At 35.8% G+C, this 21,550-nt stretch overlaps 1 protein-coding gene across 1 annotated transcript in view; it reads left to right on the top strand.

The window, feature by feature from the left end:
- HCN1 (hyperpolarization activated cyclic nucleotide gated potassium channel 1) overlaps positions 1 to 21,550 on the top strand; it is a 386,229-nt gene that overhangs the window by 359,100 nt on the left and 5,579 nt on the right. Inside the window, exon 7 of the mRNA XM_077896021.1 lies at positions 19,988 to 20,152. Within this exon, the coding sequence (XP_077752147.1) occupies positions 19,988 to 20,152 (165 nt within the window). The remainder of the gene's footprint in view (positions 1 to 19,987; positions 20,153 to 21,550) is intronic.

Here is a 21,550-nt window from a genome sequence, read left to right on the forward strand (position 1 = left end):
AAGAAGAGTGAAAATGAAAAAAACCAATGGCACCAAGGGACGTGTAATTTCATTTCCAGCCCAGAAGATCACATTTTAGGAAGATATCTTGGGTTCATCGTTCAGTTCTTTGCATTTGCTGGGTTTATTGGCTCACTTGTGCCAGAACCAAATACCTATGGACCTGGGTACTCCCAGGGAGAGGGAAAAGGTGGTACAGCCAGGGAGAGGGAAAAGGTGGAACTCCAAAGAACGGAGAGAATGATTATCCTGTGAAAAAGGATGGCCCTAAAAAAAAAAAAAAAAAAAAAAAAAAAAAAAAAAAAAAAAAAAAAAGGATGGCCCTAAGTGGTTTGACTCTGCCAGGTGACTCTGAAGGAGAGGATTTGCTTTCTCACGAAGGATCCCTGACAAAAAGATCTGTAATTTGTGGCATTGTCATAGTTGCAAGGATTTGGACAAAAATTTGCTACAACAGCAGTGGGGAGAGAAAATGAGGTTTTGAACATGTCAGTGAGGAACTTAGACTGGAAGTCAAAGCTTCAGAAACTGCTATGTGTTTTGAAATGAGAAGAAAATCTTTGGAGAAAAACATAATCATTAAAATGAATGGAAATTATTAAAATGGATATCAAAAGTCCTGAAGCATCAACAGTTCTATGATTATGATGTTCTAGACATGCACTATCACTCCATCATATTACTATGTTGTATTTTTCTATTGTAGTTGTCACTTTTCAAGTCATCTTATTTTTTTGAGGTTTTCCATGTCCTTCTATGAAATGTGAGTTCCATGGGTGTGTAAGTCTCTTGTCTTACACTTGCAACACTTAGAATATACCTGAGACAAATAGACTGTGGTATAAATTTCCTGGATGGATGAATGAAGTAATGTCTGAGCTGAGTCGTAAAAGCTAAACAGTGGTGTCCCAAGTAAAAGTTGGGGTAGAGGTTGAAAATTGAAGGAAAGAATGGTCTGTTTCACAGAAAAAAAGTATATGAAACTAATTTTGCTCTATCACCTCAGGAAACCCATTTCCAATGATCTGAAATCCATCCAACTCATTCCACAGAGAAACATGACCCGAATGTGGACTTGGAAAATTGATTTTAAAGTAGCATATTTCCCTCTGTTATGGAATAGAAACTTCTGGACATCTCACTCACAGTATAATAGATTTAAGCTTGACCTAGATTGTTTTTTTCAACTATAAATGGACCCATCACTCTTATGGGGCAGAAGGAGGGAAGAACACTTAGACAAGATAAAGAAATCTCTTGTCCGTGTCTCCAAACTAATGACTGTGACATCAAATGGTTCACAGACTTAACAGTTTGATTTGAAGGTCTCTCTTCTTCTGCAAAGAGAAACTGCCATATGGCCTACATTGTGGTCTTTCCATTTACACAACAATTTAATATGCCTGGTTCATGATGAAATACCAGCTCCCGGCTGGGAAATTAAAGCAGCGTTCAGCTCCTCTCAGCAAGCAGGCTGCAGTTTGATATATTCTGTAAACTGGATTCTGTATTAGCCAAGGGAAAGGATTGGCATAGTTAGGAAACACAGTTGGACTTGTTCAAACGAGCGTTTCAGTGCACAGATGCTAAGTCTCTTTGGAGCTATGCTGTAGATCACTTTCCTTCTACTTAGCTATCAACTAAATATATTTTTGTTTCAATTACTTTTAATTTTTATCTTCACAGTAATTTATATGAATATAGTCTTCTTCCCCTAAGATACTTCAAAAATGTTTGTTGGGAAAAAAGGGGCTTACCATGTATTAAAATATTCTCTTTAGGAATGCCCTTTTTGGAGAAGAAATGTGTGGGAAATATCAGAAAGGGAGACAGAACGTAAAGACTGCTAACTCTGGGAAACGAACTAGGGGTGGTGGAAGGGGAGAAGGGTGGGGGGTGGGAGTGAATGGGTGATGGGCACTGGGGGTTATTCTGTATGTTAGTAAATTGAACACCAATAAAAAATAAATTAAAAAAAATAAAAAAGGAATGCCCTTCTTAGGGGATCCCTGGGTGGCTCAGTGGTTTGGTGCCTGCCTTCGGCTCGGGGCATAATCCTGGGGTCTCCGGATCGGGTTCCACATCGGGCTGCCTGCATGGAGCCTGTTTCTCCCTCTGCCTGTGTCTCTGCCTCTCTCTCTCTCTCTCTCTCATTAGTAAATAAATAAAGTTTTTAAAAAAAATGGAATTCCCTTTTAATCAGCAAATACAATATCTGTGAAGGTGCAGGATGGAACAAGTATGGCCTCACACAGAATGAGAATCAAATATTGGCCCTATTACTGACTAGTTATTTAGTCTTAAGTAAGTTAATCAAATTCTTTTAGCCAAGTGCAGTAGTAGTAAAATAATGATAATAATACCCACTTTATGGAGCAGTTCCATGGGATAAGTGATGAAATTGTGTGTGTGTGTGTGTGTGTGTGTGTGTGTGTGGAAAATACTAGGTGTGCTTTGGTAAGGTAGATGCAGACACAAAATGAAACATTGATTTATAATAATCCATACTCGTATTGGCAGATTCACATACATCTACATATCCATTTAGTAAATAGTTGCCATAGGGAGGTATGATTACACTGATTGACCCTATATATTAATAGATAGATATAGATATATCTATAATTAATATATTATATCAAATAGATATATTAATGTCTTCCCATTCTCCCGAGGCCTGAGATAACCCTGAAATATATCATTTTCAGTGAAATATTTATATAGATTTCATGGCCAAAGTGGATAGCTAGTAGCATTTTCATGGCAAAAGCTTTTCGTTCATCTCATTCACTTACCTACTTTGGACTTACTCAGACTTACTCTTCCAGCAAGTCTGCTCTGAACTCCAGGCTGATCCATGCATTGCTCCTTTTTCTGATAGTAGTTCCAGCTTATTTCTACCTTTTTGTTGAATATATTACAATTAGGTTATCTTTGTCTGCCTACTAAACTGAATCTCTTCAAACCTTATAACTCTAATCTAACCTGGGGCTTTGTAGGTCTTCAGTTGAAATAACCATCCACACACAGACACGTACATACGTATAGACAAATATATTTTATTTTTTATTAATCATGTGTTTCCCTATTCCACATTAATATTTCCTACTTGATCTATTGACATAAAATCATTCTCAACCGATGACATAAAATCATTTTCGACCTATCACATACCATTGTAATTAGAGTATATATAAATAACATTATCTAGTCAATGTTAACAGTCTATGCTTTGACTAATATTCATTTGTTCAACAAGCTTTATTGAGACCATTCTTTATACTCCAGTCACTATGTCCTGTAATCAGTATGTATTCAAGAAAGCAAACATGTAGGAAGTCATATAGATATGCACATCAGTACAATCCAATTCACTAAGAACATAAGATAAAATAATTTAAGATGGAGGAATTTGTTCAAAAAATCCTCTCTGAAGGAGATGACAGCTACCTTGAGTCCTGAAGGCTGTGTGGGAGGTAGTGGATTGAGGAGATGTTTGTGGAATGAGCATTCCAGATGGAAGGGGCAGATAGTGTAGAAGCAGAGAATACAGAAAGCATGGTGATTTGAAGAAATGCCCATACAGTATTCAGTCTGTTTGGAATGTAGAGTGGGAGGCAGTCAGTAGCAAGAGATGAGTAAATGCGGATCTATGTCTTGGCAAGAAATTAGGATTTCATCCTACACTCAATGGGCAAGAAGGATGGAATGACCAAATTTGCATTAAGGAATAAGAATTCTCATAGAGGGAGGCACCCATGCAAGCAGATAGACAGGAGAGTCTTAAAAATAACCCAGACAAGAAGTAATGAAGATTTAAACTAATCCTCAGCAAAAGATGTGAAAAGATGCTAAAGGAAAGAATCAGTGGAACTTACAATCCAGCTGTTTATGGAAAATAAGAGAAAGGGAAAATTTACAAATGGCACCATGTTTTGGGTTTGGGTAACTGTGTAAATGTGATGCTATTTAACATGATAGTGAATATAGATAAAGCAGGTTTGCAAAGGTGGAGGTGAAAGGGAGTAAGGGATGAGTTAGGTGTAGAGCTTGCTGGACTACACACATTCTAAGTATGCAGTGGTTATATTGGTCATATATACAGTTTCTCACCAACATCTGCCACATTTGCAGTAACTTAATCCATGAGTTTATCCAGTATCTATTTTTTGAATTGATGAATGAGTGCCTGTGGAACAGACAGCTTATAAATTGCCCAGAAGGATCAATAGTCTGTTTGCCATACCAGAGACCTCCAATAATGAAATGAAGATTAAGATGGCTCTGGTTCACAAGAAATTAGGAGAATTCATTTCCCTTTTGAAAGCTACCACTAACAATGTAGCAGAAAAGAATGCTACATTAACCTCACAAACATGAGGAATTGCACAAAATTGCAAGAGTGCATCTCTGTTCCTATTATAACCTATTATAATTACTTAATCCTCTCCCAATTTCATCTACTACTCCCCAGCCCTTCTGAACCAGATAGATCCTAGAAAGAACTAAGCCCTATTGTCCTAAAGTGTTTGTTACAATAATGAATTAACTTAGCATCTCTGCATCTAGAATGGTACTATTTATGTACCATCCTTGTGAGAATTCATAAAATAATCACTGAAATGCTTTTCTGTGTTGTATGTTTTAGATGAGGAATGCTAGCTGAGAAAGTCCCCTTCTTCTTCCCTTAATATTAGAACAACCTATTTCCATTAGTATTCTGAGCTAGTAATAGGAAAAGCAAAAGAAACTTGATATTCCTCTCATTAGGGGTCCTATTCAGTCTTCTTATCTACCTTTCATAAGTTTCTGGCATTTCCACATTTACAACTATCATTTTGGTTATAGAACCATTGAGTGTATTACAAGATGTTTCTGTTGTCAAAAAAGGCTGAGTCTATAGATGAACCTTATAACATCTAGAATTTGTATATAATGTTCTAAAGTTACATAAAGAGTACCTAAAGGAGAGGAAAAGAAGTCCCTATCCCATTATGCTAATACCCTAGTTGTCAATTAGGCTGTAAAAAACAAACATCCTTGATATAATGCCTCCAGCTGTCTCTGCTGAGGAAAAGGAAACTCAGCCCAGTGGTAGAAAGATACATGTCATCCTTTAACCTTTTTGTGGGAGAAAAAAAAAGAGGTACTAGACCTTAGGGAAACTAAAGCAGGAAGAACTTTGGCAATGAGAACAAGGAGAATAAAGACAAATCTCTGACCCAAAAACTGATTACTCAGCATCGTTTACCACATGTATATTTTAACACTTCAACATTAGATTAACTCAGTAGTCTGGAGCTTGGAAAAACACAAGCTCAGGATAAAATTAACAATCATTAATGGTTATTCATGTCATCTCCATGTATCATGATGGAAAGCCTCTTATTACTGCTGCCTCTCAAAATCCTAGAAGGCAAGCTGGTGCAGGTTTGTGTTGGATTTTTCTCTGGTCTGTGTTGAAATAAGTAGTATAAGACAGTGGAGTATGGGCACCTGGGTGGCACAGTGGTGGAGTGTCTGATCCCAGGGTCCTGGCATCAAGTCCTACATTAGGCTCCCCAGAAGGAGCCTGCTTCTCCCTCTGCCTATGTCTCTGCCTCTCTCTGTGTATCTCTCATGAATAAATAAACAAAATTTTTAAAAAGAACAATGGAGTAAATTATCCTTTTATTAAACTGTCCTGTCTATATTTTGTGTATTTTTTATTTTGAAATTACTCTAATTTTTATACTAAAATATTTTTTCTATATTATGATATTTTTTCTTTTATGTACTGATGATGATGGATGATTTTTTAAAAATCTTTTTAATGTCTTTTTACTTGTGTCCAGATCTGGAAAAAAAGTGTACTGACCATATTTCGGTCTTAATTAAACAATTTTTAAAATATGCTAGTTGTTCATAATATCTAAACATATCACAACTACTCATTTATTGATTTATTCAGTCTTCAACAAATATTGAACAACTGCAAAGTGTCAGCTACCTTTGTAGATAATGGCAACACGAGGAAGAGAAATTATATCCTGCCCTCATGCATTGACAGATAAGTAAAAAAGAAAAGAAATCAATAAATAAAATAATTTTAGCAGTTAAAAATGCATTGAAAACAATAAAACAGTTTCTGGATGAGGGTTTCCATGCTTAGTATTGCCCATTTGTTCCACTGGGGTAACATGGATTGCACACTTACTTATCTACTCTATGGGATTAGTCTTGGTCTTAACAGTAAGCGTATTGTTGAGGATGTTGCTCATTATGTAACAGGGCTACATAACACGTATTGGACATACTTCATTTTTCTCTATCAAAAATAAAAACCTCTTTTTGCTTTTGTATCAGAGAAAATATTATGAAGTTTAACCATGCATCCCAACACAAAAGAAATACTATCATATGTGGATCTTTTAACATTTCCCTAATCATATTATATAGCTAACCAAAGAGAAGAGCATCTCTGTATTATGTTTTTGCATATTCTCAAATGCTTTTTTGCCCACATACTATCAAAACGCCCCAATTTAAACTTTCTGTCACAGAAAATTTGCACCTTGGTTACTACTTATTAACACTAAATTTTATGTTCCTTTTCTCATTTTTTTTCCTGTATCTAAATGCCATGGACTCTTTAGCAAATTTTTTTTTATCCTATTGAATTAAACTTGTAAACCAACTGGAGTTACCTGATGCTTGAATGGAAAAGAAAAATAGATGGAGCTTTCAAAAAGGATTTCTAATGTGTTTAAATACTAGCTTTCTCTTATTAACAAAGTGATCAGTTTTATTTTACAGTGTTTCAAGATTATCCCCCAAAATTGTATAACTAAAGCAAATGCCCCAAAGAGTTTAATTATAGATGCTTTGAGATCCAAAACATAATTTTAAGCTTCTATTCTCAAGATGTTACAAAAGTTGTACAAAGACACAAAGCAATAGCAGATTTGCCACCTTGGGTTTTTGTGGGGTTTTTAAAGATTTATTTATTTATTTTAGAAAGAGACAGAGAGAAAGTGCTTGAGTTGGGGAGGGGCAGCGAGGGAGAGAGAGAGAAAGAGAGAGACTTTCAAGCAGACTCTCCATTGAGCACAGAGCCCATTTCAGGGTTCCCTCCTAGGATATGAGCCAAAATTAAGAGCTGGTCACTTAACCGACTGAGCCACCCAGGCTCCCCAGCCACCTTGGTTTTTTAGGGCAAGGTTTATGGAGAGATGAGACCAACTGTATGTCCTCATCAGCACTACTGTCAATCCATCAGTCCAGTGCTTTTAGGTGAAGGATTTGCTACTAGCATCTATTAAGTAGAAGCCAGAGATGCAGTAGACCATTTTGCAATGCCCAGGACAGCTCCCAACAGCAAAGAATTATTCACTCCTAAATGAATAGGGCTGAGGTTGAGAAATTCTGGTCTAGAGAATCTCGTTCAATTTTATATAATGAAACACACATCCAATAATTAATACAAATCTGACAACAAGAAGAATTATCATTCTTGCATTTATTTTGCTTTTCTCCTGAGATCCTTTCAGCTCTTCTTTCATTCTCACTTGGTCTCTGAAGTTTCCATTGTTATCCTTCTTTCTGTTTAGGGATTTCTGCTAATGATAATGATGGTGTAGAAAATAGTAATGGAATTATACCTTGATAAATCAATATTCTAGGACTAAGTTATTCTCGTTATATTTTAGTGTGCTCAACAAAAGCAGAATTTCTTTTTGAAATTCAATTTAAGAGATTCAATTGAGAGTCTCTTAAAATAGGTTAATATCTTTCTTTGAAATATATAAGTATACTTTTCTTGTCCTGGCATAGTGTTATAATAGATTACATATCATTTATCTTTCAACACTTATTTGTACTTATTTTAAATGATGTAGATTGATTGATTGATTGATTGAGAGAAAGCTGGTCATGGGGTGCAGAGGGAGAAGGGGAGAGAAAGAATCTTAAGCAGACTCAATGCCCAGCATGTAACCCCACGTGGGGCTCAGTGTCATGACCCTGAGATCATGACCTGAGCTGAAATCAAGAGTTGGGTCCTTAACTGATTGATCCACCCAGTGCCCCAATGTTGTAGGTCCTAGGGGATATTTCTGCTGAAGGCTCCTCTGGGAAGGGGAGAGAGTTGTGACGTGACCTGCAACTTTGCTCCTAGTTAGAAATTTGAACACTGACTGAATATTTGATAATATTAAGAAATTATTATTAGTTTTTTGCTATAATAATGATATTACAGTGAGTATACTTAGTAATAAATAGTGGAACTTTACAGTTGAATTAATATATTTGCAATTTACCTCAGAGTAATAAGGGGGGGATATGCGAAGTATTAGTGAAACAAACTTAGCTCTTAATTAGTACTTGCTTAAGCTGGGTGGTGAACATTTAGAAATTTATTTTATTATTAGTATTTACACTGTTCTACAGTTCATTAGACTATGATGTTATGCTATCCTACTAGTATCGCAACAGTATATTGGTATATCATTCTGCCTTTTTAAGAATATTTAGAATATTCTGCAGTACAAATTTTAATAAGCAAAAAGTAGGAGAAAAGTGAACCCTTCCTTTAACTTTTATCATTAAGATGTGTTCCTTCGGGACACCTGGGTGGTTCAGCAGTTGAGCGTCTGCCTTTGGCTCAGGTCGTAATCCTGGTCCTGGGATCGAGTCCTGCATGGGGCTCCCCACATGGGGCTCCCCACATCAGGCTCCCTGCATGGGGCCTGCATCTCCCTCTGCCTTTGTTTCTGCCTCTTTCTGTGTGTTCCTCATGAATAAATAAATAAAATCTTAAAAAAAAAAAAAAAAGGATGTGTTCCTTCTATCCCTACCTTCTCCACAAACCTGAGAAGGAAATCCTGGTTAACTGAGTACCTGGTTAAGTGAAGTTTCTATTGAATATAGTTTGAAAAAGATGTGGTTATATCTCAGTTAAGCTTATAAAGGATGAGAAGATGTCTTTTCTCCAGGGTGAGAGTCAGACCATCTTCGATAGGAGAGTTTCCTGATGTCCATTTATCATGCTGACCAAGTAGGTCAGGAAAGAATTTTTTTTAATGTAGTTTAGATAAACTGTTGGGGCGTATGACCCAATTCTTTAGCTCACTTTGCTTGAAATCACAAGCTAAAACATAACTTATGCATCTTTAGTCCACTGATTGCTATTCTTTCCAGATTTTATTTGTCTAAGTTAGGGTATGATAAAGGTCATTTATTTGGAAGGGGGAAAAAATCTATATAACCTAGGAGTTAACAGACTTTTTCTGTAAAGGACCACGTAGTAAATATTTTAGGCTTCATGGACCACATATGATCTCTGTTGCTTATTTATCTTTTAATTTATATATTGTTTCACAAATCTTTAAAATGTGAAAACTATGCATAATATAATAAAAATCAGCAAAAATGTGAAGGTTGGATTTGGCTATAGGAACCCTGATATATCCTCTAATTTTAAAATTAGCTTTTAATCCCAATTTAATTCATTCTGAATAACATAAGCAAAAGCATTCTGTAAAATGTATTTCACTTATTATTATCCCTTTAATGCATATGTGTTTTACCTCTATCACCTCATACTACTAAATAAACCAACTAATCATTGATGTGGATTATTTCTTATCATTAATACATACTTGAACTTCTATGCAAACTTTTAAATTCAGAACCTAAGTGCCATTTTTATGATTGTAAAATCATAAAATTTACCTTGAATTTGTTTCTTTGTTGTCATATACAGTGATGTTTCTTGGAGGGGGAAGATATCAATAGATATTTACCTGTGTTAGGATGAATTTGTGATTGTGCCTTTTTTCTGGGTGGGGAGTGGTAGTAGGGTTGCTTTGTTTGTCTAACAAAGTTTTACTTTTACCTTACACAAAAAGAGATATCCAGCAGGCCTCTCTACTGATATCTTGGATTACTCAGAAGTAGAAAATGGAAACTCTGTAGGTAGAATATTAGTTTTCTACTCTCCTCAAGGCCTCTCTATGACTACTCATGTACTGGACTTGAAGAACTCACTATAATCTCTCAAGAGAGGGTAAGAAAATACAAGGAAGAGGCTTTTAACAAAATGGACTGGCATGAATATCTAGGAAGAGGTCACAGATGGAGATGTGTGGGAGTCAGGTACTTTCAGGCTGAGTGGCATTGAGTCAAGCTCAGGTTAGCTAAGGTGGTGGAGCTTATTTTAAGAAGAAAGGAAGCATAACAAACCACCTCAGGAAAGTCATCTGACTTTATGGCAAGAAAGACTGCCCTCCAGGAAGCCATAGCAATTCCAGTACCCCAGGAGCCATTTTAGGGATACACCATTCCCATAACATACGCAATCTCTGACTTTCCTAGCTGTTCATTCCTCGCTTTCCATCTCCCCAGGAGAAGATATAATTAGGCCTGTCAGTCACAATCCAATATAAAGCATCCCCATCAGGGACAGTTCTCCAGCCAGGCTACCCTATGGGCTGCTGGCCAGGTGTGGGATGCTAGTCTTTGACGTAGGCATCAATTGTGGTTGCATTTGTTAATACACATATTCAGTCACATGGTGAAAGCTTACCAACTTGAACACACACAAAAAATGCTTCATCTAACCAATTTTATAAAAAGGAACTATTGGCTTCATGTCAGGAAGTGTTTCATGAAATGAGATTTTTCTCCGGATGCCAAAGTTTTGTTTGATTTTTTTCCAAAACAATCTTTCATGTTATTTTACTCAAAGCAGACATCCTCTAGTGGTTTGCCTTTACATCAGGTTCAAAATTCACAGATGCTTCATCACCTTTCAAGTTCTTTTGAAGCTTCATTTACAATAATTCTTAAAAGAGGTCACTTTTGTTCTGGAGGCTACAGCTTTATTTTAGGCAAATCCCCATCACCTCATACCCAAATTATAATGGAAACTTCTTTACAAATCTTTCTTTACCTGGTAGGAACCCTTCCCCATTCATTTTACAAGCCAACTCTAGATTAATATTCCTGTATCAGGAAACAATTTGAAAGAGAACAAGTTTACCTTCTAGAAAAAGAGAGGCTGAATGTTTTTCCCATGTATGGCAAGATACCGAGAGGCAGAACTCCTCCAGCTCTACTGCATTTATTCTTTCCTAAATCAATACTCTACATGCAACTTGCTTCCTTCAGAAGCCTTGCAAAAATATTGCCAGTCAAGACCAAATTTCTTATCTGTGGAGGAATATTCTCTGTCTCTACTCAGACTCCCTTGGTCCTGAGAAAGCTGCCCTTACAGTTCCATGGAAACCCTCTACCCAACCTCTTCTGTGAATCTGTGCTCATGATACTATCCCACTCCATCTTCCTTCCCTTCCCACTTATCTGTCTTCTCCATCCTCAGGACCTAAGCAATGCAATTCCTACACTGTTTTCGGAGTCTACCTAGGCCTTCTCTTGTCACCAAAAGTGTACAAAAATCAATTATAACAGATGATGTTATTATCTGGATTTTGAGATTTTTATCAAGTTAAAGTCCCTAGCAGATGCTTTAGCTCTGGAATTATTCGGAAGCTTGTCTTACATATTGTGTTTGGATTTCTAATTAACTATAAACTCTAAGGATTTTTCTTTCATTTCTTGTATATTCCCCACATTTTCATTCAAGGTGCGATAAGAAAGTCATTTGTTGACTTGAATTTATACCATCCCTTAATTTCCATTCCTTTTTGCCACATTTTTCCAATTTCTTTTAAACACGAAGGTCTGTTTTAGATATAAATCTGACAGCTGAAAGACTTTTCCCCAAAAAAGCCCATCACTGACATCACCTAAAACCTTGTTAGAAAAATGCATTGTCAGTCCCGCCCCCCCCCCATCCCCATTTACTTAATCCTAGTCTGCTTTTTAGCAAGAGGTCCAAGGGATTCTTATGCATATTAAAGTGTGGGAAGCACTGCATTGAAGGTTCCAGTATGAATCAGTTGACCATTAATTGGTACATTGAATAAACCAAGAAAATGTGTATTTAAATCCCTATGTAATCATTCACATCTGTATGTGTGTATGTGAGTGAAAGAGAGAGAGGGGACCAGGAGAAAGTTTTGTAGACAAATAACTGTTTGGTTGTAGTAGATCTGCCTCATAAATACCTAGCGAATATATTTTCTGTTTAGACTATTATTTCTGCTATACTTTTTTTTTGGTGTAAGCATATTAAACCACATAGGAAAGCAGAGCTGTCAAGATATCACTTCAAAAAACACACTTGATGTAGCTAAGAGCCAAAATCATTTGATCAATTTTTAAAAGCTGGCTGCTTTTTTTAAAGGCATTTATAATTCAAGGTGTTTGATTAACTTTTAAAGATTTGTTGGGAGATTTAAAATCAAAAGGAAAGATTTGGAGTGGTCCAGTGGATTTTTAAAGATGGATAGAATCAGGAAAAGTACGGTCTTACCCTCTTAGCTTTGATATTTTTTATGTGATTTTTGTTCCAATCACATAACATATCCCCTTTAATCTTCTGTACGTCAGTCACATGGACTAACATGGGGCCAGCAGTGATTGTTTTTTATCTATCCAACAGGTATCTTGAAAATTACTGAGATAGTCCATCAAGTATTTTAACTTGCCAAAGACAAGTAGTATAAATATATAGTAGATAACAGTTTATAAATAGTATTGTGTAAAGCAGATTTTATGCAGACCTTAGGCAATTGAAGGAGTCACAGTGGAATTTAAAGACACATCCATAATAAGAAAAGGGAAGGGATGAGAGGTGTCAAAGTGGAAAGTATAACCTTAATGAAAACATCTGTATATCCAACAGCATGAAACAATCATGTCACAGATATGTTTGCAATTAATAGGAACTGGGTAAAAGATAAGAGCAATGTAACATTTGGTGGATAGGGTCAGAGCTCCTCAAAAAGATAAGACTATTTGGAATATTATGCTTGAATGTGAGCATTTTCTTTTATGAAAAATATTTGCACACTGGTATAAGTTGTTCTGCTTTTCATTTATTCATTCACTCATTCATTCTTTATTTCTTGAACCACAATGATATTACATGACTAAATCTATGGCAAGCACTAGATATTGTAAATGTGATGGTTGTACTTTTCATTAAAGACCTTATAAGTTAGCTTAGAGCAATATCACATAAACAAGTAAGTCTGAAAGTGTGCTGTAGGCACTAAGAAACATGACCATCAAGTACAGTGGAGACACAAAGATAATTAAGAAGGGTGTCCATGGGTGTAAAATCTTCTCACTTGAGAGAAGTCTACGGAATTGGGATGGTTAGTTTATGAACAGATTGTTTACAAGAGGGTGGAGGGTGTGGGAGGTGATAATTGTATTTCACAAATTTGAACAGTTAGTTGATGTATGAAACATTACTTTTTCCTTTGTTCCAGCAGGTAGAGTCAAAATCACAAGGGAGAAAAATATAACGAGAAGAGAGGGAACATAAGGGGGAAAGGAAGGGACTCATGTTTTAGGAGTGCCCACACTGTGAGAGGCTTGTGCCAGGCACTCTGTAAGCACTATTTTAGTTAATCCTTGTAACAACTTTGCCAATGCTTAACTTGTCTGAGATGCCACTACTAGGCCAATACTCAGAGCCACGGGTGGTCACCCTAATTGCTATACTTTAAGAGAGATGAATTGACAAAACGTATGGGGAAGAGCTAAAATGTTCTCTGGCAAAGCAATAATTTTAGATGATATAAATGACAGCATGACCAGTGGTAGAAGATACTAATAATTGTACGAATGTGACTGTGTCTATGAGAACTGAAATGATCAGTTATAATCTCAGAAAATAGAGCAAAATTGGATGTTCCAGTTATTAGACTACTTATTGTAATATATATACCTCTTATAATATCTGAACTTGGAAGTATGTTATATCCAATCTGTTTCAGAAGCTTAAAAAAGATGTGAAATATTTCAAAATATATCAAATACTACAAATTTACATCTATTCAATGTTCTACTCCAAATTTCCTAGATTCCTATTCAAATCCATGTGACATCTCAAGTTCTGCAAGCCAAGCTTGATATGCAGATTGATTTAAGCCAGATGTTACCACCTCCTATGGGAAAAGAGGTGATATTTTACTAGTTCACTAGTATAAATATAGAAAGATTACAAATATAGAAAGAAAACAACAAAAAAATGATATTTCCTCTTGCACATTCTATGAGACGCTGTTAGCCCAAGTAATTTATAGGAAAGACACTAGGAGCCCAAGTAATTTACAGGAAATTAGTATTTTGATATACAATGGAGAATTGTTTTTACTTCATGATATCGGATACAAAAAAGGAAGCAGCTTCTTGCTTAAGTTACTATGAGCAACCAAGTACACATTTTCCCATAAATTCTAGAACCTCAGGTTAAACTTACTACCTTACAAATTTCTGTCATAAGTTCTAGTAAGTTTCTGTGTTACTGCAATGTCAAACTCTGTTTTAGAGGTCATGGAAGTATTTCTGAGTTGCAAAATTCTTGACGCCATTTATAAAATGACTTTATATAGGTGACAGTAATGTCAGATAGCCTGAAATGCTTATAATCAAGGTTAACTAATGTCAATAAAAATAGCATTGAGTAGTTGCTGTATTTCATACCCTAAGGTTTATTAAAAGTATATATATTTATGTAGTGGTGAGTCAAATTTAATCTCCTGGGACATACTCTTCATAATGTTAAAATTGAACACAATTTTCCAGTGTGCCTGTAATAGGGTGCATTACTGTCAGTTATCCTCTTCAGTAACTGAAATAACTTACCCCGTAAAGAAAATAACTTATCCTGTAAAGAAAAACAAGAGAATCATACAAAATTAAAATTGATATGTCAAGTCCTCAAATACTTGTGCTCTTGATTATAATTTAGAAATTTGTATCCTGATAAAGGGATTTATTTCCAAGTAAATTAGCACTAAAATTCTTTTTTAAGATTTTTTTATTTATATATTCATGATAGAGAGAAAGAGAGGGAGGGAGGGAGAGAGAGAGAGAAATAGAGAGAGAGAGAGGCAGAGACATAGGCATTGGGAGAAGCAGACTCCACGTGGGGAGCCCAATGTGGGACTCCATCCCCGTCTCCAGGACCACACCCCAGGCTGAAGGCAGGCGCTAAACTGCTGAGCCACCCAGGGATCCCCCAGCATTAAAATTCTTAAAGCAGTGATTGCACCACTGGGAAATTCCTAGCTGAGTTCTCAAACAGTAAATAAATGAGAAGAAAAGTAGGGAGATTGGAACAAGCAACATGGTCTAGAAAATATGCCGTAAGATTCTTTTAGAAGCTTACATCTGTAATATGCAGTTAGTTTGTTCTTTGGGAGTTCAATTTTATTTCATTGCGTGTTTTGCTTTTTGTGTGACGTCAATCCGAGCACCCAAAAGCAAGTTAATTTTCTACCTGGTGGGTAACGACGTTATCTACACCGAAGAAAATATTACTAGACCTTCTAGATACTTTCTTCATTATAGATATTGCACAAAACCCACAAAGATATGTTGTGTTGTTTAAAGAAAGTACATAAATCTTTTGGCAAGTTCTATTACAAATCTTTTGGCAAGTTCTATTATACCTCGCAAGGAACCGATATTACATTATCTAAAACTTAAGAATAGAACTTAGTGTGGGTCTTGAATTCGTCCACTATCATTGATGTACGCATAAGCTTTTTAAAATAATTTTCTCTGGGCTCAAAACTCAAGGTTGCACTCACAGGGAAGCAAACAGTAATGTCACTGTATGATTGCTGTCTTTAAAATGAGTGAGGGAGATAAGTAATACTTAGGAAATCTAATAAAAGAAAATAAAAGAAAATAAAAACAGTGACAGACTAATAAATACATACTAATAATAAATACATACTAAAATAAATAAATACATACTAAATACATAAATACTAAATAAATAAATACTAATAAATACTAATAAATTTCTTAGGCACCTAAAGGATAGTATGAGTTACAGATGAATAAAATGGTTTTTCTTTCTCTGTTTTTTACCTAAACCCAAATCCACACACCAAGTAAATACACAAAACCTCTGTAACACCTGACACAGGACTGTATTCCCTCAATAAGTAGATCTTCAAAATAACTTTAAGATTAAGCAAAAATTAATTCACAGAGAAGCAACTGCTCCATTCACATACTGAATCTGGAAATTCAGTTTACGAAATCTAAGACTCTTTTACGATCAGAAGGTTTGCTTTTCTCATTGCTAAGTGTGTGGCATTTTTTCATTTTGTTATTCATGATAGAAACAAAGAGTCTGGAGGCTTTAAAAGAAGGGACTATTTAAAGTGATTTTCACACGGACCAGTGACTAATTCTCCTCTCATGAATATACCTTCATTTGTTCTGGTTCTCACTACAAATTATTGAGGAGATGCCAAGAAATAATGACTGAAGAAGTTTGTGTTGCCTCCAGAACTGTGATGACATAAAATTTCAGTTGTTTAAGCCAAAAATTTGTTTTAAGTATGCTAGTGGTTACTACTGAAGCTTGAAGGGAAAATAGAAGGAACTTGGAATATATAGATAGAGATAGATAGATAGATAGATAGATAGATAGATAGATAGATAGATATAGATGATATGGATATAGGTAGACTGTGGCTGGGGAGGGAGCAGATCGCCTGACAGAACCGAAGAATGGCTCCCAGCTGATAGCCTAGGACTAAGAGGGCCAAATGAAAAGTGAGGGAGAAAACAAGTGACCTACCCAAGGCCTGCATAGGGTACAAAGGACTCTCTCTCCCTCACCCCACGTTGCAGAACAGCCTGTTCTGCTGTCCAGGCATTGGTTCTCCCAATATTCTTCTATGAAAGCGATTGAAGAAGGCAGAGAACTAGGACAGCTAGAACAGAGGTTAGTGACCCTGGAGTAAAGCCTTCTCCATTCTGGCATTTAAGGACATATGAGAACAGACTGCCCATCTCATTTCTCTAAAGAGAAACTCCAAATCAACAAATTATGCCACTTCACCAGACTTTTCAGATGTCAATGGATTACCCAAAGAAAGCATTAAACATTCAAGGGAAAGATCTAGACATAGTGAGTAGACATAGCAGAAGTAGTGAAGAGAAAGAATTCAGGAAAACAGAAGAGGACTTAAAATATAAACGTATAAAATATTGAAACCAAAGCCCTTTTTTTTTCATTTTCACAGTTTTGTTGCAATATATTTTACATATACAGTTGACCCATTTAAAATGTACAATTCATTTTTTTTAGTAAATTTACCAAATTATGAAACCATCACCATAAGTCAGGTTTAGACCATTTTCATCACTCTGGTAAGATTCCTTGTACCCATTTATTGTCACTCTCCTTTCCCACTTGCTATCCCAAGCAACCAATTGCTTGTCTCTATAGATTTGCCTTTTCTGGCTACTTCATATACATGGAATCGTATAATGTGTGGACTCATGTCTTGCTTCTTCCACTTATGTTTGTGAAACATACTGAGGTCTGTTCATATGTGTCATTCACAATCAGAACTCTTAACACCCATCAGAAGAGAGTGGACATTACATCCATAATGAAAGAAAAGGATATAATGAGAGAGCAATAAACATAGGAAAATGGAAAGCATTTGGAAATTAAACATCTAAGGGCCAAAACAAAAATATATTGAAAAGAATGGAAGGTAAAGTTGAAGAAATCTCCTACAGTAGTAATTACTAATAACAGGTTTGCATTCCCTCATTTCCTGTTTTTTGTTTCCTATTCTGTGCACTTAGATATTAATTTTTTGAAGTTTTTAAAATAAAAGTTATGCACACCACAAATAAAAATAATTTATATAAAGGGAGGTTGAAAAATACACATCTGCAAAAAGGAATGTTTTTTATCCAGAACAAGGCATATTGGTAGATATTATTATCATTTTGATCATCTTTATCAGATTGTATTTACAATCTTGTTTCCTTCTTTTCTCACTTAAGCTTTCACGACCATTCTGTTATCACATTGACTTTGAAAGCTTCACTTTTAATAATTGCCACATAGTTCACCCAGTGGCCACGTAACTGGTTGAATCTTGACTTGTTAAACAGTTAGGGCATTCTCACATTTTCAGATGTTTAAATAAATATATATATCACTGTGTATATGTTGTTCTAATTACAGACTATTTCCTTGGGTTAGATTGTCCCGTGAAATTTCTGGGTTGAAGATAACAGATACTTTTTAAGATCTCTGTTGCATCTTAACTAGTTATTTTCCATGAGGCTTATAACCTAACCATTCCACGTGACAACTTGCACAGATTTGAAAGCAACACCTAGAAGTAATACATTTCTCATCAGCTTATTGACCATAATGTGCCAATCATAAATTATATAATATGACATTAGTACTTGAGTGACCAATGGGAATTTAATATTGGGGTAGTGCTGAAAACACTTCCTTTAATTGCATTGTTTAGGTTAGAGGGGCCAGAAGATCCTATGGCGTCATAATAGCTTTATGTTTAAATATTTACCAATATAGACTCATCTTTCTACATACTCCCCATACACACACACATGCACACAAGCATGAACACTCCACAATATTACTTATTAAATTTGCAACATGTTTACCAGCATGAACAACAACATAAGTGGTTGCTTAGGTGGCATTTCCTAAAATGCTATCCTCCCAGATTGGTTCAGATGTGCTTCTTAATATTTCCAGAATGCCCACCGTCTGTATCATTGTTCTTACCAGATTGCATTTAAATGAACTCCCAATTAAGATGAACTCTTTTTTTAAAACCGTCAGTATATAAGTAACTCAAACTTTGATATTCTGTTTGATTCATATTTCCAGCCCAACATCAAGCACATAATGCCTACCACATAATTTATTCACTGTGTCTATTTATTTATTTTTATTTTTTTAATTTTTATTTATTTATGATGGTCACACAGGGAGAGAGAGAGAGAGAGGCAGAGACACAGGCAGAGGGAGAAGCAGGCTCCATGTACCAGGAGCCCGACGTGGGATTTGATCCCAGGTCTCCAGGATCGCGCCCTGGGCCAAAGGGAGGCGCCAAACCGCTGCGCCACCCAGGGATCCCAATTCACTGTGTTTATTAACATGAACTGAACTTAGTTAAGTTGAGAAGAGTGTGAATTTAGCCCCTTTCAATAATTATTTTGCTGTTATTTCCTTGTTAGGAAATTGTGCATTCAGAAATACTTCTCTCATTTCTCTTTTCAAATTGGTTATCTTGAAACTAAATTTTTAAATTATTTCAATTTTTTTTTAAAAAACTCAAAATATATACAGTTTAATTAAATTTAGGAAAACAAAATAAAAATTATCACTTGCAGATTTACTTAGCTAGCAAATAAGGGATTCCAAATTTGCAAATGTTTGCTTACTATATTTTGGAAATCCAGTTCTCAAGAAAAAAATCTTCTTAGAAATTATTGAAATAGAAAGCCTCTCTGTGCATTTGGAATATAATTTTCTATACCAGTCTCATTGGGAATATGCGAACTACATGAGGCATGCCCGAAATGCATTCCTCAGGATCCTTGGTCCAGTTTTTCTTGATCTTAGGACTTTCTAGGCCAATGTTTGGGTTCACTTTGGTTTCACTTTAGTTTCTATCTATATCATATGATCTGCTTTTTGCTTTCCAAACTTTATAAAAATCTTGTCTCATTATGGTTTCTTCCAGTATTCAACTCCACTGTGAATTTATGATTTCCTTTTCTACATTTTTATTGTTATTTCAGATGCATTGGAATGAGGGCCGAAGGATAGGCAATGGATCAGCTTTCCATTTGAACTAAAAGCTTTAACTATTTAACAAAGAATATTATTTTAAAGTTGAGTATTGTCCATTGGATATTACTGTCAGAAGAAAATTACTGATAAAATAGAAAACGCTGCCAATCATTGGTTGATCACAGCATGACGCTTTGTTAAAATTGTGAGTCTTAGCGGTCTTTGAACCAAAATTACCAAATAAATCTTCCTTTCTTGTTTTTATAGAGATTTGCTTGCTGACCAAGGGACGCCGTACTGCCAGTGTTCGAGCTGATACATATTGCCGTCTTTATTCACTTTCTGTGGACAATTTCAATGAGGTCCTGGAGGAATATCCAATGATGAGGAGAGCCTTTGAGACGGTTGCCATTGACCGACTAGATCGGATAGGTACTCTCTTCAGCTTTTTTTTTTTTTTTAATTTTATTGATTTATGACAGAGAGAGAGAGAGAGAGAGGGAGAAGAAAGCTCCATGGAGGGAGCCCGACGTGGGACTCGATCCCTGGTCTCCAGGATCACTCCCTGGGCTGAAGGCAGCGCTAACCCGCTGGGCCACCGGGGCTACCCTCTCTTCAGCTTTCTATCATTTTTGGTGTACAATTTAGTTATGCTCCAGTGGGCTGATACATGTTTGCAATTGTTAAGTCCTAAATGCTATCATAGGTTGCCTAATTAATTAGCTTAGAAATAGCAGTTAGCTCTAGCCTTATTTCTACTAACTTCCTCTTCTCTAAGTATTCTGGGTTTATTTAATCATCTCTATTTTTACTAGCTGTTCAATCTGATTTCCCCAGTGATGCCAAAACAGTTTGAATCTTCAGGTAAAAAGCAACGATAAAAATTTTAGGTAGCACTAAAATAGAACTAAAAATACAATAGTATGAGTCTATATTACAAACCAAATAATTTTACCACAAGGTTTTAAAAAAAAATTATGTATCAACTTTACATTTTTATCTTTATATTGAGAACTGAAAGCTTGTACACTTTAATTGTCTCAGTAGAAACTTCTCGAAATGTTTGTAATACAGACTCAAGCAGGAAAAGCCTTGATAGAAGTACCCTACATAGATGCTTTACTTTGTAAACATCAACTTATTTTAAAGTCTTCTCTGCTCTCAAATAAGAATATATAAGTTAGACCTCATTAGTTACACTAGTTTAAAGATTTGAGTAATTGCTATAGTAAAGTTAGATCAGATTGGCTTGCTATTAGCTTCCCAAGATATGCTGGAACATTCTAATGTCAGAAGGTGGTATGCATTCATTTTCTACATTTAAATCCTTTTTCCCCACCTTACCCTGCTCTGCCCCCTTTCCCTCTTAATTCTACTCCATCCCCTGTAGAATGCTTCTGTGACCTCCCACCCACTCCTACGCTGAGTATCCTGAGTAGGTTCTCTCACACTCCTAGGAATTTCCTCCATCACAATACTGCTTTTCTTACTGTAACTGCTCTAAGGATGCTAAGATTTGTGAGTGTAGAGGTCATGTCTAATTCACTATTAAATTCACAGTACCTAGTACACAATGAACATTCTTGAAGAGAGGTGGTAGGGAGGGATGAAGGAATCAATGATCTCAAAGGAGATGGGGTTGAGATCACTTGGAAGTAAACAAGTGCTTCATTCTTATTTAAGGTAAGGATTTTTTATTGATGTAGTCTTACGTCAGCTTTTCTTACGCACTTTGTATCTTTCTTTCCTTCTACAGAAGTGGGATGACAGATGCATAAAGGCCTGAAATTAGATTAGGAGAAGTAAAGGTGACATTTGGACATTATCATT

This window comes from Canis aureus, chromosome 4 (genome assembly GCF_053574225.1).
Source record: "Canis aureus isolate CA01 chromosome 4, VMU_Caureus_v.1.0, whole genome shotgun sequence".
Classification (NCBI taxonomy): Eukaryota; Metazoa; Chordata; class Mammalia; order Carnivora; family Canidae; genus Canis; species Canis aureus.